This window comes from Sparus aurata, chromosome 1 (assembly GCF_900880675.1).
Source record: "Sparus aurata chromosome 1, fSpaAur1.1, whole genome shotgun sequence".
In the NCBI taxonomy this organism is placed as follows: domain Eukaryota; kingdom Metazoa; phylum Chordata; class Actinopteri; order Spariformes; family Sparidae; genus Sparus; species Sparus aurata.
Window position 1 is genome coordinate 8,579,352 of NC_044187.1, and position 23,008 is coordinate 8,602,359.

General features: G+C 39.2%; 4 protein-coding genes across 20 annotated transcripts in view; 1 reads left to right on the forward strand and 3 right to left on the reverse strand.

Annotated features, from left to right (window-relative positions):
- Positions 1–23,008, forward strand: part of LOC115586975 (platelet-derived growth factor subunit A-like) — a 135,154-nt gene that overhangs the window by 63,313 nt on the left and 48,833 nt on the right. Inside the window, exon 1 of one of the 17 annotated variants that reach the window (XM_030426587.1) lies at positions 9,604–9,730. The exons of 10 other annotated variants lie outside the window; for them this stretch is intronic. The gene's annotated coding sequence lies outside the window, so the exon portion shown is untranslated. Of the gene's footprint in view, positions 1–9,603; positions 9,731–11,885; positions 11,969–17,226; positions 17,249–18,140; positions 18,163–20,312; positions 20,432–23,008 lie in introns of those variants that run through there. 6 more of the 17 variants (XM_030426579.1, XM_030426564.1, XM_030426605.1 and 3 more) reach the window with 6 other exon arrangements.
- LOC115589241 (uncharacterized) lies at positions 4,516–6,053 on the reverse strand. The gene is made up of 6 exons (XM_030430055.1): positions 5,975–6,053; positions 5,402–5,707; positions 5,088–5,321; positions 4,819–4,923; positions 4,591–4,686; positions 4,516–4,532 (listed from the first exon to the last, which is right to left on the reverse strand). The coding sequence occupies exons 1-6, from the start codon at positions 6,027–6,029 to the stop codon at positions 4,516–4,518; spliced, it is 813 nt and encodes a 270-aa protein (XP_030285915.1). The 5' UTR covers positions 6,030–6,053.
- On the reverse strand, positions 8,292–10,676 carry LOC115589251 (B-cell receptor CD22-like). Its single transcript, XM_030430066.1, has 4 exons — positions 10,487–10,676; positions 9,443–9,791; positions 9,292–9,349; positions 8,292–8,610 (listed from the first exon to the last, which is right to left on the reverse strand). The coding sequence occupies exons 1-4, from the start codon at positions 10,674–10,676 to the stop codon at positions 8,473–8,475; spliced, it is 735 nt and encodes a 244-aa protein (XP_030285926.1). The 3' UTR covers positions 8,292–8,472.
- LOC115589261 (B-cell receptor CD22-like) lies at positions 14,866–21,136 on the reverse strand. The gene is made up of 10 exons (XM_030430089.1): positions 21,082–21,136; positions 20,491–20,796; positions 20,177–20,410; positions 19,915–20,019; positions 19,137–19,358; positions 17,524–17,868; positions 16,964–17,309; positions 16,817–16,874; positions 16,275–16,466; positions 14,866–15,958 (listed from the first exon to the last, which is right to left on the reverse strand). Exons 1-9 carry the CDS (start codon positions 21,134–21,136, stop codon positions 16,275–16,277), a joined length of 1,863 nt encoding a protein of 620 aa, XP_030285949.1. The 3' UTR covers positions 14,866–15,958.

A 23,008-nucleotide genomic window follows, 5' to 3' on the forward strand; every position in this document is an offset into this window, starting at 1 on the left:
AAGGCTTTATTGATACTACAGCTGAAGATGTGACAGGAAACAGGATGAGAGAGAGGGGGAGTGACACACAGCAACGGGCCCCATGCCAGGAATCAAACCCGGGGCCACTGCAGCGAGGACAAAGCCTCTGTACATGGGACGCCTAATCTACCCACTGAGCTAAACGGCGGCCCAGACTATGAGCTTTTTGATGACTGCAGTCAAACAGTCACAAAGAGCTGCAATGAGTCTCTTTATCGTAGCAATCCAAGCTATTGAGCCTCAATATCATAAAAGCACACTTGCACAAACATTTTCACTAGAAAGCACAGTCATTATTTTCTTACACTAAGCTTCAATTATGTAACTGTTTCGACAGACGTATAAGTAAAGACATTTCAATACAACATTACATTACAGACAGAGATTCTGTGATTTTAGCGTTAAAGCTGAAATGGTTCATTTATCTGGAGTTGAGACACTGATTCACCTGCTACTGATGGGGCTTTTAAACTGTCCAGTCCAATTAAACAGTGAAAAGGTCATCAAAGAATCTGATGTGTGGCCTGATCAGTGAGGAGCATAATGTGTTGCCTTTGTTGCTGCACATCATGGAATGTGTCTGTAAAACGATTTTCAAACAATGTTGCATACTGCTGCTGCTTTTCGCATTCCAGTTGCTAAAATTCTCAAATCTGATGAGGAGATGCATAAGATCTCTTCTTAAAGATTCAGAGTTTGACAGGGTACATGATTCAAAGTTCCATTAACTTTTTCATTTTCTTTTATAGAAGTTAAGTCTGTCCAAATAACGTACCTTGTCCGGCAACAATCCACAAAATATCTAAAATCCAGGGGATGTTATAAGTCCTCATTCCTCTCTTCGAACATTGCATCAAACAAAGCATCACTATGAAAAACTATAAAAAGCTACACCACCTTTATATAGATACAGATTATTCTCCTGTGTTATTGGGGAGTAAAACACCTTCAGGTTTAAACGGCACTATATAAAAGCTGTAGCCTAAATAATGGCTTTGCTGCTTGATACAATAATTGTGTTGACGTTGCCAGAGGACATTGCCAATTCACAATTTAAGAGAAAGCACTTTTTTTTTGGGCCTGTACTGATGTTCTGGCCCATGCTCTCACAATGACCTCTGACCTCATGGTGTCCTGACAGTGTCACTGAGGCAGCATTTTACACATTTGTCTTTGCTGTATGTTTTTTTATGGTCTTCAGAAACACTCTGCTTTTTGATGAGCTTTTGCTTGTGATGCTCAACACTTTCAGTGGATCCAGATCCGCAGTAGTAAAAAGTCTGTCTCATCAAGCAGAAACGGTGCTCACAACACATCGCTGTGGTTGTACCATTGACTAAGATGAAGAAAGGCACTCAGTCGATCCTGAAGCAGCTGTGATACTAAGAGGTGCTCACTCAGGGGTCGTGTTGGATCTGAAGTTGACAACAGCATAAGTGGTGTTCTCCTGTTCTTTGGGCTGATGTGGTTGGATGGTGGAGTACAGAGGAACTGTCTCAGAGAGGTGTACTGGACTGCTATAGTGAAGATCCTCCTGCTCTGCTGGTTGAGCTGAGACATTTCCATACAAAGGATCAGGGTTTAGCTGAAGAGGAGACAAGACGCAAAATATTAGTTTACACTTTGTGGCACAAAGATGGCACTGCAAACTGGATTGATGTCATCTTTGTGGAGGCAGAGCGGTGTTGAAACAGAGCTTTTCAGTGGTGAATGACATGGCCTTTAAGTTTATTGTAAAACCAGCCCAGTCACCAAAATAAAATGCTGGCACTATATGTTTCATGATTTCCTTATGTTGAGCAGTGGTTAAAGAAGCATCTGTACATATTCTTTTTCCCTGTAGTATTGATGAGGAATCCCCTCTAATAAAGTTCCTCTGATATGACTATAAACACCTTTTATTTCTAATAAATCCTTCACAATAAAAGTCCCCTGTTATGTAGTCATTAAAAAGCTTTTATTATGAAGCTGTAAAATCAGGAAGTGTTGGGTTTTCACCAGCAGCAACTTTACACGACTCTTGAAACAACTGAATGTGAAATGTGAGTTACCAGTTGCGAGCCAGGCTGAGACGTCAGCTGCTTTCAGTTTAAATGTTAACGTTTTGATAACCCTCTGCAATCAGTGTGGTGTCTGAAGTAGTCAGGATAAGTTGTTCACAAGACAACTGCAGTGGCCAATATGGGGCCAAGCAATTGATTAGGGACATATTTGATATATTTTTCAGGTCCTTTTCAGCCGAGAGTTTGAAACCCTACAGCCTTGTTTTAAAGACCTAATTGTTGTACAAGAAGTTTGTTGAAATGTCAGATTTTTACCTGCTCTGTGTTGTCTGTTGCTCCAGATATAGCAGATTGACCTGAAGTCCTCCTTCTTCTGGTTAGTGAAACGGAACATCAATAAACACGAACAAGTGATTTTACATGAACATTGAATACCATTGATCAACAACAGAGCACAGTGTTGCTCACCTAATCCAGAAGAAGACAGTGAGAGCTATAATAACCAGGAGAAAAGCACTGACTCCTGCAGCTGCTGCTGTTAGTTTCCCTTCAATGTATTGGACAGTCAAAGTTTTTTCACTTGAAGTAATGGGGGTTTCACCAGTTCTGGCAGCACAGGTGTAGTTTCCTGCATGATGACTGCCAACTGGATCCAGAACCAGGTGTTTGTTTTGGTGCTCTGGCAGGTTCAGAGGTCGACTGTTGAAGGTCCAGGTGTAGTCTGTGTTCAGAGGACAGCTGGTGCTGCAGGACAGTGTGACTCTCTGACCCTCTGTCACCACTGCAGAGGGAGTGAACGTCACTTTAAGACCTGAAAGACAGTTTAACATGTGATCAAACATAAAAAAGTCCCCTGTTCATGTAATAGCTAATATATCAGTGCCCTAAAAAACCCTGTTCCGTAATTTTTCCTAAAGTGACTCATGAACTTTCTGTTCTTGCACACTGAGGAGTCAATTCATACTAATTAAGGCTTTAGCTTTCAGCAAAAAAGCTAGTTTATAACACCAATCCATCCATCCATCCATGATTTTCTGAAATTATATAAGAACATCTCACTAGTTCTGTTACACATTTGATCCTGTAAGAGGGCAGGTGTTTATTACCAAGGAAGAACAACATTTACTCCATGAAGCATCAACCAGCCTCAAAGGTCCAGCGTGTAGGATTAAGTGACATCTAGTGGTGAGTTTTCAGATTGCAATCAACAAAATAACTTCACCCTCCCCTCTGATGGCTGCTAAAAACTTGAAAGACTCTCTGGAGCCAGTGTTTCCTTGTTCAGTTCTAGGCTTCTGTAAAAAAAAAAAAAAATGCAGTGGAAGAGGACCTGCTCGCTCTGTAGATATGAAAGTTTAACTTGTAGGTAACCAGGACAAAACAATTCTTAAATCCAGGTGATTATACATTAATAATATACAGGATTTATTAGTCGTGAATTCCATTCCTGCCAGCAGATCCATCAGAATCCTTCTAAAGCCTTCACACTGGACCTTTAAAATGCTGGAAACAGGCTCCTGAAGATGTCAGCATTTGTGAGTAAAGCTGAAGACTTTGGAACAATGGTACCATCTGCATTGTATTTACAGATTTACCTGTGACAACCAAAGTTACTCCAGGAGAGTCAGATATGTTCCATTTTCCATTTTGTCGTTTGAGGATGAATTTGTATTCTGCGGAGTCATTCTTCTTCAGGTTATTGATTCTCAGGATGTGGTGTTTCTCCATGATGTCATGATGCTCCACACGGCCTGCAGCCTCAATCAGCTCCTCAGCTTCTTTCATCCCACTTCTCTTTATTTTATACCATGACTTATCCTTTGGTGGCTCGTTGTCAGGATGTGAGTATTTACTTGAAATGTTCACAGAGGAATCTTCCAGTGCACAGATTCTCCTGTTGATATAATTCACACTCCAACAGTTCTTATCCTTGGTACCTGAAATAAAGACAAAATAAAGAAACAGCAGCTTTTTAGCTTGAATGTCCTTTCTCAGTGTTTTTTTTACTTCAGTCACTTTGCAAAATAGGAACCAAACCCCCCAAAACACCTATCAGTTTTACATTTTCTAGATTTTGTGGGCATCAAAAGTAGTTATTTTTTTCTGATCTCAAGGTGGATAATGAAACAAACAATAAACCAGAACAAAAAATAAGCCTTATTTCTCTTTTTCTCAGTGTGAACACCCTCAGTCAGTCATGTTCTGCTCCTCATGGGTAAAACATGTCCAGAAAGTTACTGCACGATGTCCAATGCAAAATGTTTTCATTTGTCAAATTTCTAGTTTAATGAAGAGACGGCGCTCCTTTTTTCTCTGACCGACTCTAATTCAACAGCGGCATCTCGTGGCCACAAGTTGTCGTCATATTGTTTTCATATTTCTTGCTGCTTAGATCCGTTTAGATTTGTGACTTCAATGTTAAAACACACTACGCAGTATGTCGGTGGCTCATACTCACAGACTTCAGCAGACATCAGGTCCTTGAAGCTGTTTACAACACAGGAGAAACTTTCAACATTGAAGATGGAAGTTAAATACTGCTGATTCTCAAGGTATCTAACTCCACCTCTGTACCACCTGTAGGCAGTTTTGGAGAGAGGACAGCTGGTGTGACAGGTCAGTCTGACATCAGTCAGAAGAGGACTCTGTCTAACATGTACTGCTGTTAGGAGATAATAAATATATTTACGTCAGTTATTGTAGCATGATACAGAGTATGAATTAATTAATCTGTTAATTAAAAGGATTTGATGTCTGAGGTGGAGCAATTTGTAAATATTTACAGAAACTACACCTGTTGGATATGTGATGGAGCAGGGCTCATCCTCTGATGTCTGCTTATAAGAACACATTTTCCCTTTAGCATAGGTCACACTGAAGCAGGCTGATGTGACAGAATCTGGACAAAAAGAAATTGTGTCAGTTTTTAGTGAATTTAGTTGATTTTTCATCGTGTGTCATAAGTGTTATAGTTTAATGTTCTGGTGCAGGAATATTTCTTATTAACACATTTAGTCAGTTTAGTTTTGGTAACATGGTAAGGAGTTACTGGTTGTCACTCACCCACTGAGACTTGAGGGGCTCTGAGATCCTCGTAGCCTTTGATAGCACAGGAGTATGTGACTGCTTCCTCACTGCTGACCAGCTGTTGGTACCAGGGAGACCAGTCCTCATAGAGAAACTCTCTGTTCTTGTACCAGATGTAGGCTGCAGGGTTTTCAGTCAGAGGACAGCTGCTGCTGCACATCAGTGTTACTGTGTGTCCCTCTGTGGAGGGAATCACCTTCACCTGCAGGTCTAAGATGATGAGGAAGAAAAGTAAGAATTCATATATTTATGTCAGACTTAAAGTAATTCATTACTGACGGTCACTGTACCTGCAACATGGAGCTCAATTATGCCTTGCTCACTCTGTCTGGATGTTCCTGCATCCTCTTTGCTGCTGCAGCAGTAAAGCTTTGCATCACTCTCTGTCAGATCTTTGATTGTTAGATTGAAGTTATTCTCTTCCAACATGTACTTAACGTGGCTGTCATCTGCAGGGAGGTTCTTCAGATTAAATGTAGATCCAATCAGCTGTACTTTGTACCATTTCATGGTTGTAGGTGGATGTTCAGCTGAGCAGGGCAGATCCACTGATGAACCTTTTAAAGCACAGATGCTGTTTGTTCGTCCTTGAACCCCTTTAACAGAAGATTATATCATCAGATATCTGGACACATTTATAAGTCCTGTATCACTGTATATTCTCTATAATAAGTAAGTTATAATATTATCATATTGTAAAGGATCATACTGTTATTCTGTAATGCATAAAAAAGCTAATAACAAGAAGAATTAGTGAAAATCCTGCCAGCTAACATTGATTCTATTGTTGCCTTATATCTTACTTTCATCTATTTTTTTCAGTTTAATATTGTTATATGAAGAGTAAAAACGATTATTCCTACCTGAGAAACACAGCATGAAACCCATAAACACACATCCAGCTTCTGCCAACAACATGGCTGTCGTAGTCTTCAGCTTCTCATCAGAAAGTTGACTGTATGATTGAATGAACTTGTAGCAGCTGCTGTGTTTATAAAAAAGGTTAAAACACAACGGAAATAAATAATGTTTAAAATCAGCAGCAGTCTTCTTGCAAAGACTGTTGAATTAACTGTTGTTTGGTGTGAGAGCAGCAAACACACACAGCTCTGCAGCCAGAACGTCACTCCCCTCTAACACCAGATCAGATCACTTCCTTCCTTATTGTCACTCTAACTACAAAAGAGACCTCGAATAAAAAATAGGTGTACTCATGTATTTATGAATCTATGTAGTTATCTGATATCATTACTTGGAGGTATAGTTTCTATCTGTATTTTATCACACTTACATATTTTTCTCCTTTGATAATTCAGCAACGTGCAGCTGGAGTAAACTTTCTGTAGTTTTAAAGTTGGCAGAATGAGAGCAGAGAGATGTAAAGCTCTCTGTGGTTGGTTTGTGGTTGAAATTTCATAATCACTGAAGAAGGAAACTGAGAGTCCATGATCTATTTTATTGACTTCATTACATGCAGATCATCAAGTATTTTGACTGGACAAACAATTTGACAAAGAACATTAAGAGCACTGGAAACAGTCAGAAAGTGTGTCAGAGTCTTTCTGTCAAAGTTATCTGTGGGCCAGCACTGAGAGTAAAAAGAAATATGGCTTTTATGATCCACATCATCATAAAATGGACACTTAAACACACATTTCCATTGAGAAGCAACAGATTTTTTTCCTTTAATTTTCTCTTGTTTAGCTCCAACAACTCAGTGGAATTTCTTCCATTTGTATTTCACAATCATTTTAAAATCCTAGCGTGTGTTCTGTTCTGACAGATCAGAGAGACAGTTCAACACAACATTACATCACTAACACAGTCTTCATAGATTCTTTGGTTTTAATGTGGAAAATTGAAATGATGAATTTATCTCTAGTTGTGATACTGATTCACCTACCACTGATGGGGCCTTCAAACTGTCTAATTTCAAAAGTGACAAGGTCGTCAAAGAATCTGATCTGTGGCCTCTTTGCTTTAAAAAAAAATCTGTCTTTTTTCAAAACAATTTAGGATTTTTCACGCAGTGTTACATGTTGCGTTCTACTCACTTGTAACTCTTCACCTGCTAGTCCACTTGCATCCTGCACACAGACACCTCCTGTTTGAGGATGTGGTCTAAACAGCTCGTGTTAGTTGGCCCTACCTCTGCATGTGAGTCTCAGTACGTTTGTGGAAACTTGTGGTCCACATCAGCATGTAGTGGACTGAAAAGGAGCTGGAGATTAGACGGCTGGAAGAGTGAAATTAAAGTCTGGGATGTCAGGAAGGAAATTTTCTAGGGATACACGACATATATCAGATCGAGAAATTATTGACCCGATAATGAAAAAAAATGACATTATCTGTTATAGGCAGATAATGAGATTATAGTCTATAAATTCAACCAAAGCTAGAGCTATGAAGAACAAGTCATCCATCTTTGCCTGCTACATCTTAGCCTCTTTACCCTCAGGGCTGCATAATGTACAGGTTATGAACTTCTTTTTAAAATAATATTATTATTGGTTATCGTTGTTTGCAAAGAGTATTAACAATAATTACAGTCACAAAGTGCAGCAATGAGTCTTTTTATCATAGTAATCCAAGCTAGCCACTGAAGATAGAAAGATATAAATCTTTATAATTTAAAAGCCACATCATCATAAAACCCACCAACATTTTGATTAAGATGCAGCAGTTTGTTTTTTTTTCTTGAATGTAGCTAAAACTATACTCAGTTTAACTTCTTCCTATAATTCTTAAATTCTGGTTTGTAATCTGTGTTATGACTAAAAGATTAGTAAATACACATCAATGGAACATTCACCAACAACTTAATCTTTAGAAATTCGACGATTTTATAGTTATTAAAATGGCTCATTTATCTGTAATTGATACAGTGCTTCACTTGCCAGTAACGGGGCTTTCAAACTGTCACATTTCAATAGTGAAAAGGTCGTCAAAGAATCTGACCTGTGGCCTGTTTGCTTGTAAAATATGGAATGTATTCTTACAACATCTATTCTCTGTTCTCACACAGTGTTGCATGCTGCGCTGTCTTCACTTAAAGTTTGGATATCAAACACTTCTGACAAAGATATGCAATGAAGATGAGGGCAGCATATTTTACAGTTTAACTATCAAGTTTATTGTTAAAGATTACAAGAGTGCACCGTCACATTAAACAACACTTAATCATGAATCACACCAGGGCCTTTTATTCTGCATTATGTTGCGTAAAAAGATTTGTATTGGACATTTTTGGTTAACATATAAGTGGATATCAATATATCCCAGTTATATCTATGATTCGTTAGTATCGACTGATATATTGGTCAGGCTCTAATTGCAGTATACAATGACAACAAACTGTAGTTCAGTTGGAAGCTGCTTGATGGATGGTGGAGTAGAGATCTTCTGTGTGGTTCTTAGAGAAGTGGAGTCTCATGTAGTGATGGTCATCCTGCTCTGCTGATGGAGCTGAGATGTTTTCATACATGGAATCAGGGTTTGGCTGAGGAGACAACGCAAATAATTTTACTTACATCATACTGATTGAAAATGTTTGGCTGATTCTCCTATCGGACGGTTATACAATGCAAATAGAACTCACTTGATGAATGTTTTCTGAAGAATTTTCAGGTATATTTTGCAAGTATCAACCCTCAAGGTTATTATAGAACAAGTTTTATATTAATTGTGCAGATAAAATACTCTAACCAACATAGGTCAACTCACACAGGGTGAGATTTCTGTTAATGTTGAACATCATGACTGGTCGGTGAATTACAAGAGCCTGATATTATCTTAATATATTGTATAAACGTTTATTTATGTAGCCAGTGAATCTGGATTGTAGTTAACGAAGTTTATGTCCAAGATTGCTCACACAACAAACAGATGTCATAGAGTGTAATAGCAGTATGTCTTTATGTGGTGATCGAGTGAAGATAAAATTATATAAAAATCTCAGAGAAAGCCTGGAACAGTTTATCAGGAACATGAGCAGGTGCAAGTGAAGAGAAAAACTAAAGAGAGGCTACACGGTTAATAGAAGATGATTCAGGTGCTCACACCTGACACGGCTAGCTAGAAGCTACTGCTGAGCTGTCACTTTCTGCCACCATTTTGACTCTGCCAAGTCATCGCTGTATACAAACACAACACTGGTCTTTGATTAGATTGTTTTCTCTACCTGCTCCGAGTTGTCTGAGGGTTCAGTTCGAGGAGATTGGGTGGATGTTCTCTTCTTTCTGGTTAGTGACACAAGAGAATATACAAATTAATTAGTGATTCCGGGATTGTGTGTAAATGTCATTAGTCAGGAACAGCAGAGTGTTGCTCACCTCATCCACCAGAGGACAGTGAGAAGTATTAAAACCAGGAGAGCAGCACACACTCCTGCAGCTGCTGCTGATGTTTGATGTTTCCCTTTAGTATTTTGGACAGTCAGAGTTTTTTCACTTGAGCCAATGGTTCTTCTGCCAGTTTTGACCATACAGGAGTACCTTCCTTCATGCTGACTGCTGACTGGGTCTAGAACCAGGTGTTTGTTTTGGTTCTCTGGCAGGTTCAGAGGTCGACTGTTGAAGGTCCAGGTGTAGTCTGTGTTCAGAGGACAGCTGGTGCTGCAGGTCAGTGTGACTCTCTGACCCTCTGTCACCACTGCAGAGGGAGTGAACGTCACTTTAAGACCTGAAAGATATTTTAACATGTAATCAAACATAAAAAAATCCCTTTTACATGTGTACATGTACTAGCTAATATTTCAGTGCCCTAAAAAACCCTGTTCTAAGATTTTTCCAAAAGTGACTCATAAACTTTTCTGTTCTTGCACACTGAGGAGTCAATTCATACTAAGTGAGACTTTAGCTTTCAGCAAAAAAAGCTAGTTTATAACACGATCCATCGACATGACTTTCTGAAATTATATAAGAACATCTCACTAGTTCTGTTACACATTTGATCCTGTAAGAGGACAAATGTTTATTACCAAGGAGGAAACACATTTACTTTACTCCATGAAGCATCAACCAGCCTCAAAGATCCAGTGTGTAGGATTTAGTGACATCTAGTGGTGAGTTTTCAGATTGCAATCAACACAATAACTTCACCCTCCCCTCTGATGGCTGCTAAAAATCAGTTCTGGGCTACTGTAGAAAAAAAATGCGGTGGAAGAGGACCCGCTCGCTCTGTAGATCTGAAAGTTTAACTTGAAGGTAACAAGAACAAAACAGTTCTTAAATTCAGGTGATTATACATTAATAATATACAGTATTTATTAGTTGTGAATTCCATTCCTGCCAGTAGATCCATCAGAATCCTTCTAAAGCCTTCACACTGGACCTTTTGGAACAATGGTACCATCTGCATTGTATTTACAGAATTACCTGTGACAACCAAAGTTACTCCAGGAGAGTCAGATATGTTCCATTTTCCATTTTGTCGTTTGTGGCTGAATTTGTATTCTGCGGAGTCGTTCTTCTTCAGGTTATTGATTCTCAGGATGTGGTGTTTCTCCATGATGTCATGATGCTCCACATAGCCTGCAGCCTCAATCAGCTCCTCAGCTTCTTTCATCCCACTTCTCTTTATTTTATACCATAACTTATCCTTTGGTGGCTCGCTGTCAGGATGTGAGTATTTACTTGAAATGTTCACAGAGGAATCTTCCAGTGCACAGATTCTCCTGTTGATATAATTCACACCCCAACAGTTCTTATCCTTGGTACCTGAAATAAAGAAACAGTAGTTTTTTTAGCTTGAATGTCCTTCCTCAGAGTGTTTGAGTCTAACTGTTTTTTCACATCAGTCAATTTGCAAAATAGGAAACAAACCAAAAAGAAAAAAAAACAAACCAAAAAACCCCCCATAAATTTCCCTTTTTCTAATCTCAAGGTGGATATATTATAAACAATAAGTTCTATATTTTGGATTTATGCTGCTTAGATCTGTTTAGATTTATGACCTCAATGTTAAAACACACTATGCAGTATGTCAGTGGCTCATACTCACAGACTTCAGCAGACATCAGGTCCTTGAAGCCGTTTACAACACAGGAGAAACCTTCAACATTGAAGATGGAAGTTAAATACTGCTGATTCTCAAGGTATCTAACTCCACCTCTGTACCACCTGTAGGCAGTTTGGGAGAGAGGACAGCTGGTGTGACAGGTCAGTCTGACACCAGTCAGAAGAGGACTCTGTCTAACATGTACTGCTGTTAGGAGATAATAAATATATTTACATCAGTTATTGTAGCATGATACAGAGTATGAATTAATTAATCTGTTAATTAAAAGGATTTGATGTCTGAGGTGGAGCAATTTGTAAATATTTACAGAAACTACACCTGTTGGATATGTGATGGAGCAGGGCTCATCCTCTGATGTCTGCTTATAAGAACACCTTCTCCCTTTAGCATAGGTCACACTGAAGCAGGCTGATGTGACAGAATCTGGACAAAAAGAAATTGTGTCAGTTTTTAGTGAATTTAGTTTATTTTTCATTGTGTGTCATAAGTGTTATAGTTTAAGTTTCTGGTGCAGGAATATTTCTTATTAACACATTTAGTCAGTTTAGTTTTGGTAACATGGTAAGGAGTTACTGGTTGTCACTCACCCACTGAGACTTGAGGGGCTCTGAGATCCTCGTAGCCTTTGATAGCACAGGAGTATGTGACTGCTTCCTCACTGCTGACCAGCTGTTGGTACCAGGGAGACCAGTCCTCATAGAGAAACTCTCTGTTCTTGTACCAGATGGCTGCAGGGTTTTCAGTCAGAGGGCAGCTGCTGCTGCACATCAGTGTTACTGTGTGTCCCTCTGTGGAGGGAATCACCTTCACCTGCAGGTCTGAGATGATGAGGAGGAAAAGTAAGAATTCATATATTTATATCAGACTTAAAGTAATTCATTACTGACGGTCACCGTACCTGCAACACGGAGCTCAATCATGCCTTGCTCACTCTGTCTGGGTGTTCCTGCATCCTCTTTGCTGCTGCAGCAGTAAAGCTTTGCATCACTCTCTGTCAGATCTTTGATTGTTAGATTGAAGTTATTCTCTTCCAACATGTACTTAACATGCATGTCATCTGCAGGGAGTTTCTTCAGATTAAATGTAGATCTAGTCGGTTGTACTTTGTACCATTTCATGGTTGTAGGTGGATGTTCAGCTGAGCAGGGCAGATCCACTGATGAACCTTTTAAAGCACAGATGCTGTTTGCTCGTCCTTGAACCCCTTTGACAGAAGATTATATCATCAGATATCTGGACACTTTTTGAATTCTTGTATCAGTTCATATTCTCTGCAATAAGTCTATAATAGTCTGATTGTGAGGGATCATACTGTTATTCTGTAATGCATAAAAAAGCTAATAACAAGAAGAATTTGTGAAAATCCTGCCAGCTAACATTGATTCTATTGTTGTCTTATATCTTACTTTCATCTATTTTTTTTCAGTTTAATATTGTTATATGAAGAGTAAAAATGATTATTCCTACCTGAGAAACACAGCATGAAACCCATAAACACACATCCAGCTTCTGCCAACAACATGGCTGTCGTAGTCTTCAGCTTCTCATCAGAAAGTTGACTGTATGATTGAATGAACTTGTAGCAGCTGCTGGGTTTAGTAAAACAGATAAAACACAACGAAAATAAATAATGTTTAAAATCAGCAGCAGTCTTCTTGCAAAGACTGAATTAACTGTTGTTTGGTGTGAGAGCAGCAAACACACACAGCTCTGCAGCCAGAACGTCACTCCCCTCTAACACCAGATCAGATCACTTCCTTCCTTATTGTCACTCTAACTACAAAAGAGACCTTGAATGAAAAATCTGTGTACTCATGTATGTATGAATCTATGTAGTTATTTGATATCATTACTTGAGGGTATAGTTTCTATCTGTATTTTATCACACTTACATATTTTTCTCCTTTGATAATTCAGCAACGTGAAGCTAGAGTTAACTTTCTGTAGTTTTAAAGTTGGCAGAATGAGAGCAGAGAGATGTAAAGCTCTCTGTGGTTGGTTTGTGGTGGAAATTTCATAATCACTGAAGAAGGAAACTGAGAGTCTATGATCTATTTTATTGACTTCATATCATGCAGATCATCAAGTATTTTGACAGGACAAACAATTTGACAAAGAACATTAAGAGCACTGGAAACAGTCAGAAAGTGTGTCTTTCTGTTAAAGTTATCTGTGGGCCAGCACTGAGAGTAAAAAGAAATATGGCTTTTATGATCCACATCATCATAAAATGGACACATTTCCATTGAGAAGCAACAGATTTTTTGCCTTTAATTTTCTCACGTTTGGCTCCAACAACTCAGTCAAGTTTCTTCCATTTTTGTTTCACAAGCATTTTAAAATCCTCTCGTGTGTTCTGTTCTGACAGATTAGAGAGACAGTTCAACACAACATTACATCACTAACACAGTCTTCATATATTCTTTGATTTTAATGTTGAAAATTGAAATGATGAATTTATCTCTAGTTGTGATACTGATTCACCTACCACTGATAGGGCCTTCAAACTGTCTAATTTCAACAGATAAAAGGTCGTCAAAGAATCTGATCTGTGGCCTCTTTGCTTTAAAAAAAAATCTGTCTTTTTTCAAAACAATTTAGGAGTTTTCACACAGTGTTACATGTTGCGTTCTACTCACTTGTAACTCTTCACCTGCTAGTCCACTTGCATCCTGCACACAGACACCTCCTGTATGAGGATGTGGTCTAAACAGCTCGTGTTAGTTGGCCTGCCTCTGCATGTGAGTCTCAGTACGTTTGTGGAAACTGGTGGTCCACATTAGCATGTAGTGGACTGAAAAGGAGCTGGAGATTAGACGGCTGGAAGAGTGAAAGTAAAGTTGAGGATGTCAAGAAGGACATTTTCTAGGGATACACGATATATTTCGGATCGAGAAATTATTAGCCTGATAATGAAAACAATGACAATCGGTTATCAGCAGATAATGAGATTATAGCCTATAAATTCAACCAAAGCTAGAGCTATGAGTAACAAGTCATCCATCTTTGCCTCTTTACCCTCAGGGCTGCATAATGTACAGGTTATAAACTTCTTTAAAAAAAAATATTATTATTGGTTATCGTTGTTTGCAAAGAGCATTAACAATAATTACAGTCACAAAGTGCAGCAATGAGTCTTTTTATCATAGTAATCCAAGCTATTGATTAGCTGTGGCCAGCCACTGAGAGTAAAAAGATATAGAACTGTATGATTTAAGAGCCACATCATCATAAAACCCACCAACATTTTTGTTAAGATGCAGCAGTTTTTTTTCTTGAATGTAGCTAAAACGATGCTCAGTTTAACTTTTTCCAATATTTGTTAAATTCTGGCTTGTAATCTGTGTTATGACTGAAAGATTACTGAATACACATCAGTGGAACATTCACCAATGACTTAATCTTTAGAAATTTTACGATTTTATAGCTATTAAAATTGCTCATTTATCTGTAATTGATACACTGATTCACGTGCCAGTAATGGGGCTTTCAAACTGTCAAATTTCAAGAGTGAAAAGGTCGTCAAAGAATCTGACCTGTGGCCTGTTTGCTTGTAAAATATGGAATCTATTCTTACAACATCTATTCTCTGTTCTCACACAGTGTTGCATGCTGCGCTGTCTTCACTTAAAGCTTGGATATCAAACACTTCTGACAAAGATATGCAATGAAGATGAGGGCAGGATATTTTACTGTTCAACTTTCAACTTTATTGTTAAAAATGACACGAGTGCACCGTCACAATAAACAACATCTAATCATGAATCACACCAGGGCCTTTTATCCTGCATTATGTTGTGTAAAAAGATTTTTAATGGACATTTTGGCTAACATTTAGGTGGATATCAATATATCCCAGATATATCTATGATAGGTTAATATCGAACAAGATATTGGTCAGGCTCTAACTGCAAAATACAATGACAACATGGTGATGATGAAACCTGCCTTATTGTGTCTTGGACCCAAAGTTGTACCTTTCTTTTTCTCCACAACACACCTTCATGCCTTTACTCTCTAAGTTATTTATTCGTCAGCAGAAACAAAACATTTGTAAAAGATTGCAATGTACAGGAACTATATTAATACATAGGTTATTTACATCGTTAAAAAAATAAACACAGGGTTGACCCTTCATAAAATTGTAGCTTGAGTAGCATCTAAAACACACTGCTTTGCCGTGTTCCAATATCCATACTTCCCGTACTTACTATACTTAGTTTGAGTACTTACTACTTAGGGTGTTCCGATATCGATCGCGGCGAAAAGAAGTGTACCTAAAGGACCCGGATGTTGCCCTCATGATGGCAAAAACGTTGAGTGTGCAACGATGTACACTTTACGCACTCAACAGCCGCCATCTTGTCTACGTAGCGGAAGAAGTGAAGCCAGGCAGAGGTGCTCAGCTCGGATTTTTTTTTTTTAAATAGCTACCGAGACAACAGCGCCTGCAGCGGAGCCAGATTGCAGGATTGTAATTGTTAAAAAGTAAAGTCATAAATGTCGTTTGTTCACCGTTTAAAGTGGGATGTTTTTGGCAGGTGACGGCTGTTGCGATCGTAATTCCCAGTAAGGGCACCACGGAGTATTAGATTTGGAACAACACTCACCTGCTGAAATCTGCGTACTTAGTAAGTGCGGATACTGTACTACGTTTAAGTGTACTCATGGAAGTATGGATATCGGAACACAGCACACGAGAGGCATCATATAGAGCTCCGGCAGCCATTTTAGGGCAACAACAGTTTAATGTGCCGTCTTGTAGGTTTAACATGTTTATGTTTGCTGTGTTGTACAATTTTTAGGAATCCACTACCTGGCCATGGTGTCTGAAAGTAAAGAAAATAAGGCATTACATGTGGGTTACAACATAGAACAGAAGTTTATCGCCCTTACTTGTCGTGAAAGTCAGATTTGTGATGTTTTCAGTGACAATGGGCGTAAATATCCTTGAATTTTACTTTTGATGATTATCCCAACATGGAAGTCAATGTGATATCAACACCTCAGTGTTTAAAAAGAAAGTTTTGTCAAAATAGTACTCGTTAGTTCTAACACACCATATAACCCACCCAACCTGTAATCAGCTACATCATTTTTACATTGTGTCCCTCAAGAGAGCCGATGTAATAAAGAGGTGCTCACTCAGGGGGCTTTGTTGGATTTAAAGTGGACCACAGCGTAGGGGACGTGCTCTTGTTCTCTGGCCTGATGTGGCTGGACGGTGCTGTAGACGGGATCTGTGTGTTTCTGATGGAAGTGGACACTGCTGTAGTGAAGATCATCCTGCTCTGTTGGTTGAGCTGAGATTTCGTCATACACAGGACCAGGGTTTAGCTGATTGTAAGACAAGAGAAATGATATTATTTTATGATACACTGTATGTCTAAAGTGAGCTCTTAGGTACCTTTTGCTTTTAAAGTTAGCGAGTAAACATCATATCTGTGATGAACAACAGGATACGTAGATAACTAATGTTATACAAAAGACTGATGAGCCTGATACGGACTGCAGTAGACATTTCTGTGTCAACAGACTAAATGTGTTTATTTAAGAAATAAGAAATTGAGAGGATAATTGTAAGATTATTTGTGAGTTTGAGCTGCTGTTCTGGCTCAGATGAAAGAGAAATTCTTTCCACAGTTTCTCTATTAATGTAGCAGAATTGTTCAAATTCTTTTCTTTACCTGCCCCAAGTTGTTTGAGGTTTCACTTCGAGGAGATTGGCTGGGTGTCTTCTTTTTTCTGGTTGGTGACATTAGTGAATATAAGAATTAATTGGTGATACCATGTTAGTGTGTCACTGCTTAGAAACAGAGATCAGTGTTGCTTACCTAATCCAGCAAAAGACAGCGAGAAGTATTAAAACCAGGAGAGCAGCACACAGTCCTGCAGCTGCTGCTGATGTTTGTTTCCCTTTAATATGTTGGACAGTCAGAGTTTTTTCACTTGAGCCAATGGTTCTTCTGCCAGTTTTGACCATACAGGAGTACCTTCCTTCATGCTGACTGCTGACTGGGTCTAGAACCAGGTGTTTGTTTTGGTTCTCTGTCAGGTTCAGAGGTCGACTGTTGAAGATCCAGGTGTAGTCTTTGTTCAGAGGACAGCTGGTGCTGCAGGTCAGTGTGACTCTCTGACCCTCTGTCACCACTGCAGAGGGAGTGAACGTCACTTTAAGACCTGAAAGACAGTTTGATTAGCAAATGTGAAAGAGACATACTATCTCACAAGGTCTCATAACTAAACAAAGTAGATTGTTTGTCAGTGTCTTCTAAAACAAGCCATAGTTAAAGGAGCATTGAACCTGCCTTTCAGTGTGCAGACTGCTGATAGTTCATCACATGAGTTGGAATCAATAATTCACTATTCAAAAGAATTACAATTAAAGAATTACCTGTGACAACCAACGTCACTCCAGAAAAATGTGACTGTTTCCATTCGTCGTGTATCTGGATCTTGAATTTGTATTCTGCTGAGTCATTCCTCGTCAGGTTTTTAATTGACAGGATGTGATGATTGTTCATGTTTTCATGGTACTTAACACGGCGTGCAACTTCAATAGGCTTTACAGTCTCCTTCTTACCACTTCTGATTATTTTATACCATAATTTAGACTGGGGCTGCTGGTTGTTGTTGTCAGGATGAGAATATTCACTTGAAATGTTCACTGAGGAGCCGTGAACAGCACAGATTCTCCTGCTGACATAATTCACACTCCAACATTTCTTATCTTCAGCACCTGAAATATAGATGAAAGACAAGAGACAGTTTGCTTTAAATGTACTACAAGAAACTTTTTTACCAGTTATGAAAAAGTCTCAATTTAATACTGATCCCACTATATGACATGGATAAACAAATGAGACCATAAGCAAGAAGATTAACTGTTTCTGTAATTGATGTGATTATTCTTCATGTCTGTCACTGGGTCAGATTCAGGCTTATTTGGGATGGATCAATCATGAAACTAAAACTGAATGATGAATCGAGGAGCCTCACAGCTGTAGGAGAGAAGCTGCTTTACAGTCTGTTGGTATGTCGCTAAAATAAAGTTTTATAAAGAAGACAAAACAGGAAGAGAGCGAGCTCTTTGCAGATACAGACACCACCACAGACACACACTGTTAGTGGGTCAAGTGATGATTGAGAGGAAGAACTCTTGTATGAGTTCATACGTTGTGTTTTTGGAGGTTCCTGCAGACATTTTCACCATTAGATCGCAAAGACTTTGTTCATTTTCTCAAAGGCTGATGAAAATTAACACATTTACAATTCGCAATTCATTTTTCAACAATTATATCTGTGTAATCATGCTGCATGTCATAAAACAGAATATCAGTTAGCAGTTATGTGTCAACTCAGTCTCTGCCTCAACCCCTGTAACATTTTTGCACCCATATTAGCTCATACACTTCTATGCAGGTTTCTTTTTGTCAAACATAAACCTGATAAAAGAAGGCAGTTGGTTCCTTTTTTGTTGTTGTTTCTGTATGTGTGCCACATTCAGTGTCACAAGTGCGTTGTTACTGTGGTGACTTTTTGTATCTTGTAAATTCAGTCTCTATTTCAAACTCAGTGTTGATTGAAAAATGATTGAGTGCTGCTTGAATTGAGATGGATGGGGAAAAAAAAAAATGTTTACATCCATCACAGCATCGTCACAGGGGTCGTGTTTACATCTTTGCCAACGGGAGCCGGAGCCGATAATACGAGCCCTTTGTACACTGAAGTCCAATCAGGATGCATTGTCTATTGTGGAAGAACTAACATGGACCGACAGACATTTAATAAGATATTAATGCTACAACTGCAGCCTAGAAATGAAAATCACATTAAGTTTATACTTCTGACTGTCTGTGCACCCCTCAGGAAGTGCTCTTGAGAGAATGTCACGTATTTTTCCCCTCTAAAGTTGTTATCTAGATTCTCACCCCTGCTTGTTGCAGACAGATGACTCAAAGATCTCATTCTATAAGTTACAACAGACCATGTTTGGTTTATACTCACAGACTGCAGCAGAGTGTAGATGCTTGAGGCCTTTTACGGCACAGGAGAAGCTTTCAGGAGATGAGGTGGGAACTACATTGTTTATTAACCCATTCTGTCCCTCTGAGTTACTGCTCCTGTACACTCTGAAGGCAGTCTGAAGATCAGTCTGAGGACAGCTGGTGTTACAGGTCAGACTGACATGGAATTGTGCAGCTGGAGGAGTGTTTTGAACATGCACTTCTGTTGGGAGAAGATGAAATATGTTTTTTTATAAATTAACTTGTTCCATGTCTATTATATAAACTAAAGTTGTACAAATTGATTACATAAATTATGAAATAAACCCTCACAACATGATGAGTTAAAAAGACAGAACATGATGAACTGTAGTTATTATACCATCAACAATGTGTAAGTTAGAAATAAAAGAACGCAAAGACATGACAGTGTGCAGCAACATGCACAGACATTTTGAGGTTGTTTTGCTGGAACCTAAAAAAACCCACAACTCTAACCCTGCTGCCTACACAGTATATGAGCCAGGTAACTAGTTAAGATTAGTTCATGTGATAACATAACAAAAGAATAGTTCATGACATGATAAAACATGACATAGCATATGTGGAGATGTTTGGTTTGTTCTGAACAGTTTGATGACTGTATCTTAAACAGTTGTAAGTGTAATGATCTATGTTGACATATCTCTTGATATAATGATCTATGTTGATAAAATACCACTTTAAATGAATAAGAGGTAGTGATGGAGGAGGATGATCAGTCTCAGTGGGAACTACACCTGTTGGATATGTGATGGAGCAGGGCTCATCCTCTGATGTCTGCTTATAAGAACACATTTTCCCTTTAGCATAGGTCACACTGAAGCAGGCTGATGTGACAGAATCTGGACAAAAATATATGTGAGACATTATTTTGGCTAGTTAACAAAGTCACACAGTCAAAAAGTTTATAGTTAAGACTCCAGTGCATGATCAATAAAGGTTTTTTTTTAATTTATTAATTTTTTTAACCATGATAAGGAGATACTGGTTGTCACTCACCCACTGAGACTTGAGGGGCTCTGAGATCCTCGTAGCCTTTGATAGCACAGGAGTATGTGACTGCTTCCTCACTGCTGACCAGCTGTTGGTACCAGGGAGACCAGTCCTCATAGAGAAACTCTCTGTTCTTGTACCAGATGTAGGCTGCAGGGTTTTCAGTCAGAGGACAGCTGCTGCTGCACATCAGTGTTACTGTGTGTCCCTCTGTGGAGGGAATCACCTTCACCTGCAGGTCTGAGATGATGAGGAAGAAAAGTAAGAATTCATATATTTATATCAGACTTAAAGTAATTCATTACTGACAGTCACCGTACCTGCAACACGGAGCTCAATCATGCCTTGCTCACTCTGTCTGGATGTTCCTGCATCCTCTTTGCTGCTGCAGCAGTAAAGCTTTGCATCACTCTCTGTCAGATCTTTGATTGTTAGATTGAAGTTATTCTCTTCCAACATGTACTTAACGTGACTGTCATCTGCAGTGAGGTTCTTCAGATTAAATGTAGATCCAATCAGCTGTACTTTGTACCATTTCATGGTTGTATTAGGATGTTCAGCTGAGCAGGGCAGATCCACTGATGAACCTTTTAAAGCACAGATGCTGTTTGCTCGTCCCTGAACCACTTTAACAGAAGATTAAATCATCAGATATCTGGACACATTATAAGTCTTGTATCACTTCATATTGTCTCGAATAAGTGAATGATAATAGAATGATATTGTAAAGGATCATACTTGCATTCTGTAATGCATACAAACGCTCATAATAATAAGAATTATTGAAAATCCTCCCAGCTAACTCACTCTTCTGTTGTCTTATAACTTACTTTCACTTGTATACTCCTTAAAAAACTTTAGAGATTTCAGTTAAATATTGTTATATAAGGAGTAAAAACAATTATTCCTACCTGAGAAACACAGCATGAAACCCATAAACACACATCCAGCTTCTGCTAACAACATGGCTGTCGTAGTCTTCAGCTTCTCATCAGAAAGTTGATTGTATAATTGAATTAACTTGTAGCAGCTGTTGTGTTTATTAAAACGGATAAAACACCAAGAATATAAATAATGTTTAAAATCAGCAGCAGTCTTCTTACAGAGACAGAATGAACTGTTGTTCAGTGTAAGAGCGGCAAACACACACAGCTCTGCAGCCAGAACGTCACTTCCTTCCTCATTATTATTCTTAGTACATAAGAGACCTCTAATGAAGAATCTATATTCTACAGTAGTTATTTGATTTAACTTGAGTGTATTGTTTCTGTCTGTATTTTATCGCAATCATCATTATAGTGTGTTTTTCCTGTCCTCGTGTGCAGCTGGAAATCTTTTTATTATATTTTCAACAAAATGTTTTCATAGAGTTGGCAGTGTGAGAACAGAGTGATGTGAAGCTGTCTGTGGTTGTTCGTGGAAAAGTCATCACTGAAGAGGAAGTTGCAGTCACAGTGACTGAGGTTTTTTTTATAATACGTATTTTTATATACATACAGGGTTCTCCCCAGAAATTTTTAGTGTGGCGGCGCACCGTCTGTCCGGGGGGTGGGCGAACGCTCGTCAACGTCATTCTGGGGGGGGGGAGACACGGACGGACAGACGGTCATCTACTCCGTCAGCCGGGGGACGGACGGACACTCATCGCCGTCAGCCAGGAGCTCCTAGCCGTCAACCGGGGGACGGACGGACGGACGCTCGTCACTGTCATGCGCGGAGTATAGCGGCACTGACCTAGCGGTATAGTGGCGCAGCGCCGCTGTTCAACCATCTGGGGAGAACCCTGACATATTTTTTGGGCCTTTTATAAGGCTTTATTGATAGTACAGCTGGAAACAGGATGAGAGAGAAGGGGAGTGACACACAGCAAAGGGCTCCAGGCCGGGACTCAAACCCGGGGCCACTGCAGCGAGGACAAATCCTCTGTACATGGGACGTCTAATCTACACACTGAGCTAAACGGTGCCTCAGACTATGAGCGGGGGGGGCGTTATTATCGGCGTCAGAGGGGGGGTGGCGCTGGGCTTGCAGTATAGCGGCGCAGCGCCGCTGTTCCACCGTCTGGGGAGGAACCCTGGTGTAAACAGCACTATATGAAAGCTGTAGCCTAAATAATGGCTTTGCCGCTTGATACAATAACTGTGTTGACATTGTGAAAGGACATTGCTAATGCGCAATTTAAGAGAAAGCGAGTTTTTCAGGTACTGATGTTCTGGCCCATGATGATGACCGCTTATCAAGCTGAGAGAGCTCGGGGATCCCCTCTCCTCCTCCAGGAGCTCGATATGTCTGTGTGCAGAGATGCGCCTCTTGCATATTGCTTGAAATTGGACCTCCTCCAATGTCCGAGAATCTGACCTCACGGTGTCCCGACAGTGTCAGTGAGGCGGCGTTTTACACATTTGTCTTTGCTGTATGTTTTTTTCAACAGATATCCGGACACATTTATACTCCTTTTAACATTCCTTAGTATGTCTGATTATTAGTCAGTGATGACAGTATGATATTGTGATGGACCATACTAAATTAAATAGTGAAAATCATGGCTGCTAACATTGAATCATTGTGTTTTTATATCTTTATTACAATCCGACACATCAGAAAATTAAGAAGGCATCCATAGTGAGTAAAAAAAATAATTCCTACCCGAGAAGCACAGCATGAAACCCATAAACACACATCGAGCTTCTGCCAACATCATGGCTGTCAAAGCTTCTCATCAGAAAGTTGACTGTATCATTTAATGACTTTATTACAACCACTGTGCTGATGAAAATGTATAAAACATCAAGAATATAAATAAATGGTTAACAGCAGTCTTCTTATGCAGACTTAAAG

Coding starts and splice junctions, on each gene's coding strand:
- LOC115589241 (XM_030430055.1), bottom strand. CDS start 6,029: ATGTTGTTGGCAGAAGCTGGATGTGTGTTTATGGGTTTCATGCTGTGT. Junction 5,708..5,974: donor TTTCATGCTGTGTTTCTCAG/GTAGGAATAATC, acceptor CTTCTGTTAAAG/GGGTTCAAGGACGAACAAAC. Junction 5,322..5,401: donor AATTGAGCTCCATGTTGCAG/GTACAGTGACCG, acceptor TCATCATCTTAG/ACCTGCAGGTGAAGGTGATT.
- LOC115589261 (XM_030430089.1), bottom strand. CDS start 21,136: ATGTTGTTAGCAGAAGCTGGATGTGTGTTTATGGGTTTCATGCTGTGT. Junction 20,020..20,176: donor AGCCCCTCAAGTCTCAGTGG/GTGAGTGACAAC, acceptor ATTTTTGTCCAG/ATTCTGTCACATCAGCCTGC. Junction 19,359..19,914: donor CTCCATCACATATCCAACAG/GTGTAGTTCCCA, acceptor TTCTCCCAACAG/AAGTGCATGTTCAAAACACT.
- LOC115589251 (XM_030430066.1), bottom strand. CDS start 10,676: ATGAAAGAAGCTGAGGAGCTGATTGAGGCTGCAGGCTATGTGGAGCAT. Junction 9,350..9,442: donor ACTGTCCTCTGGTGGATGAG/GTGAGCAACACT, acceptor GTCACTAACCAG/AAAGAAGAGAACATCCACCC. Junction 8,611..9,291: donor CCTCAGACAACTCGGAGCAG/GTAGAGAAAACA, acceptor TTGTCTCCTCAG/CCAAACCCTGATTCCATGTA.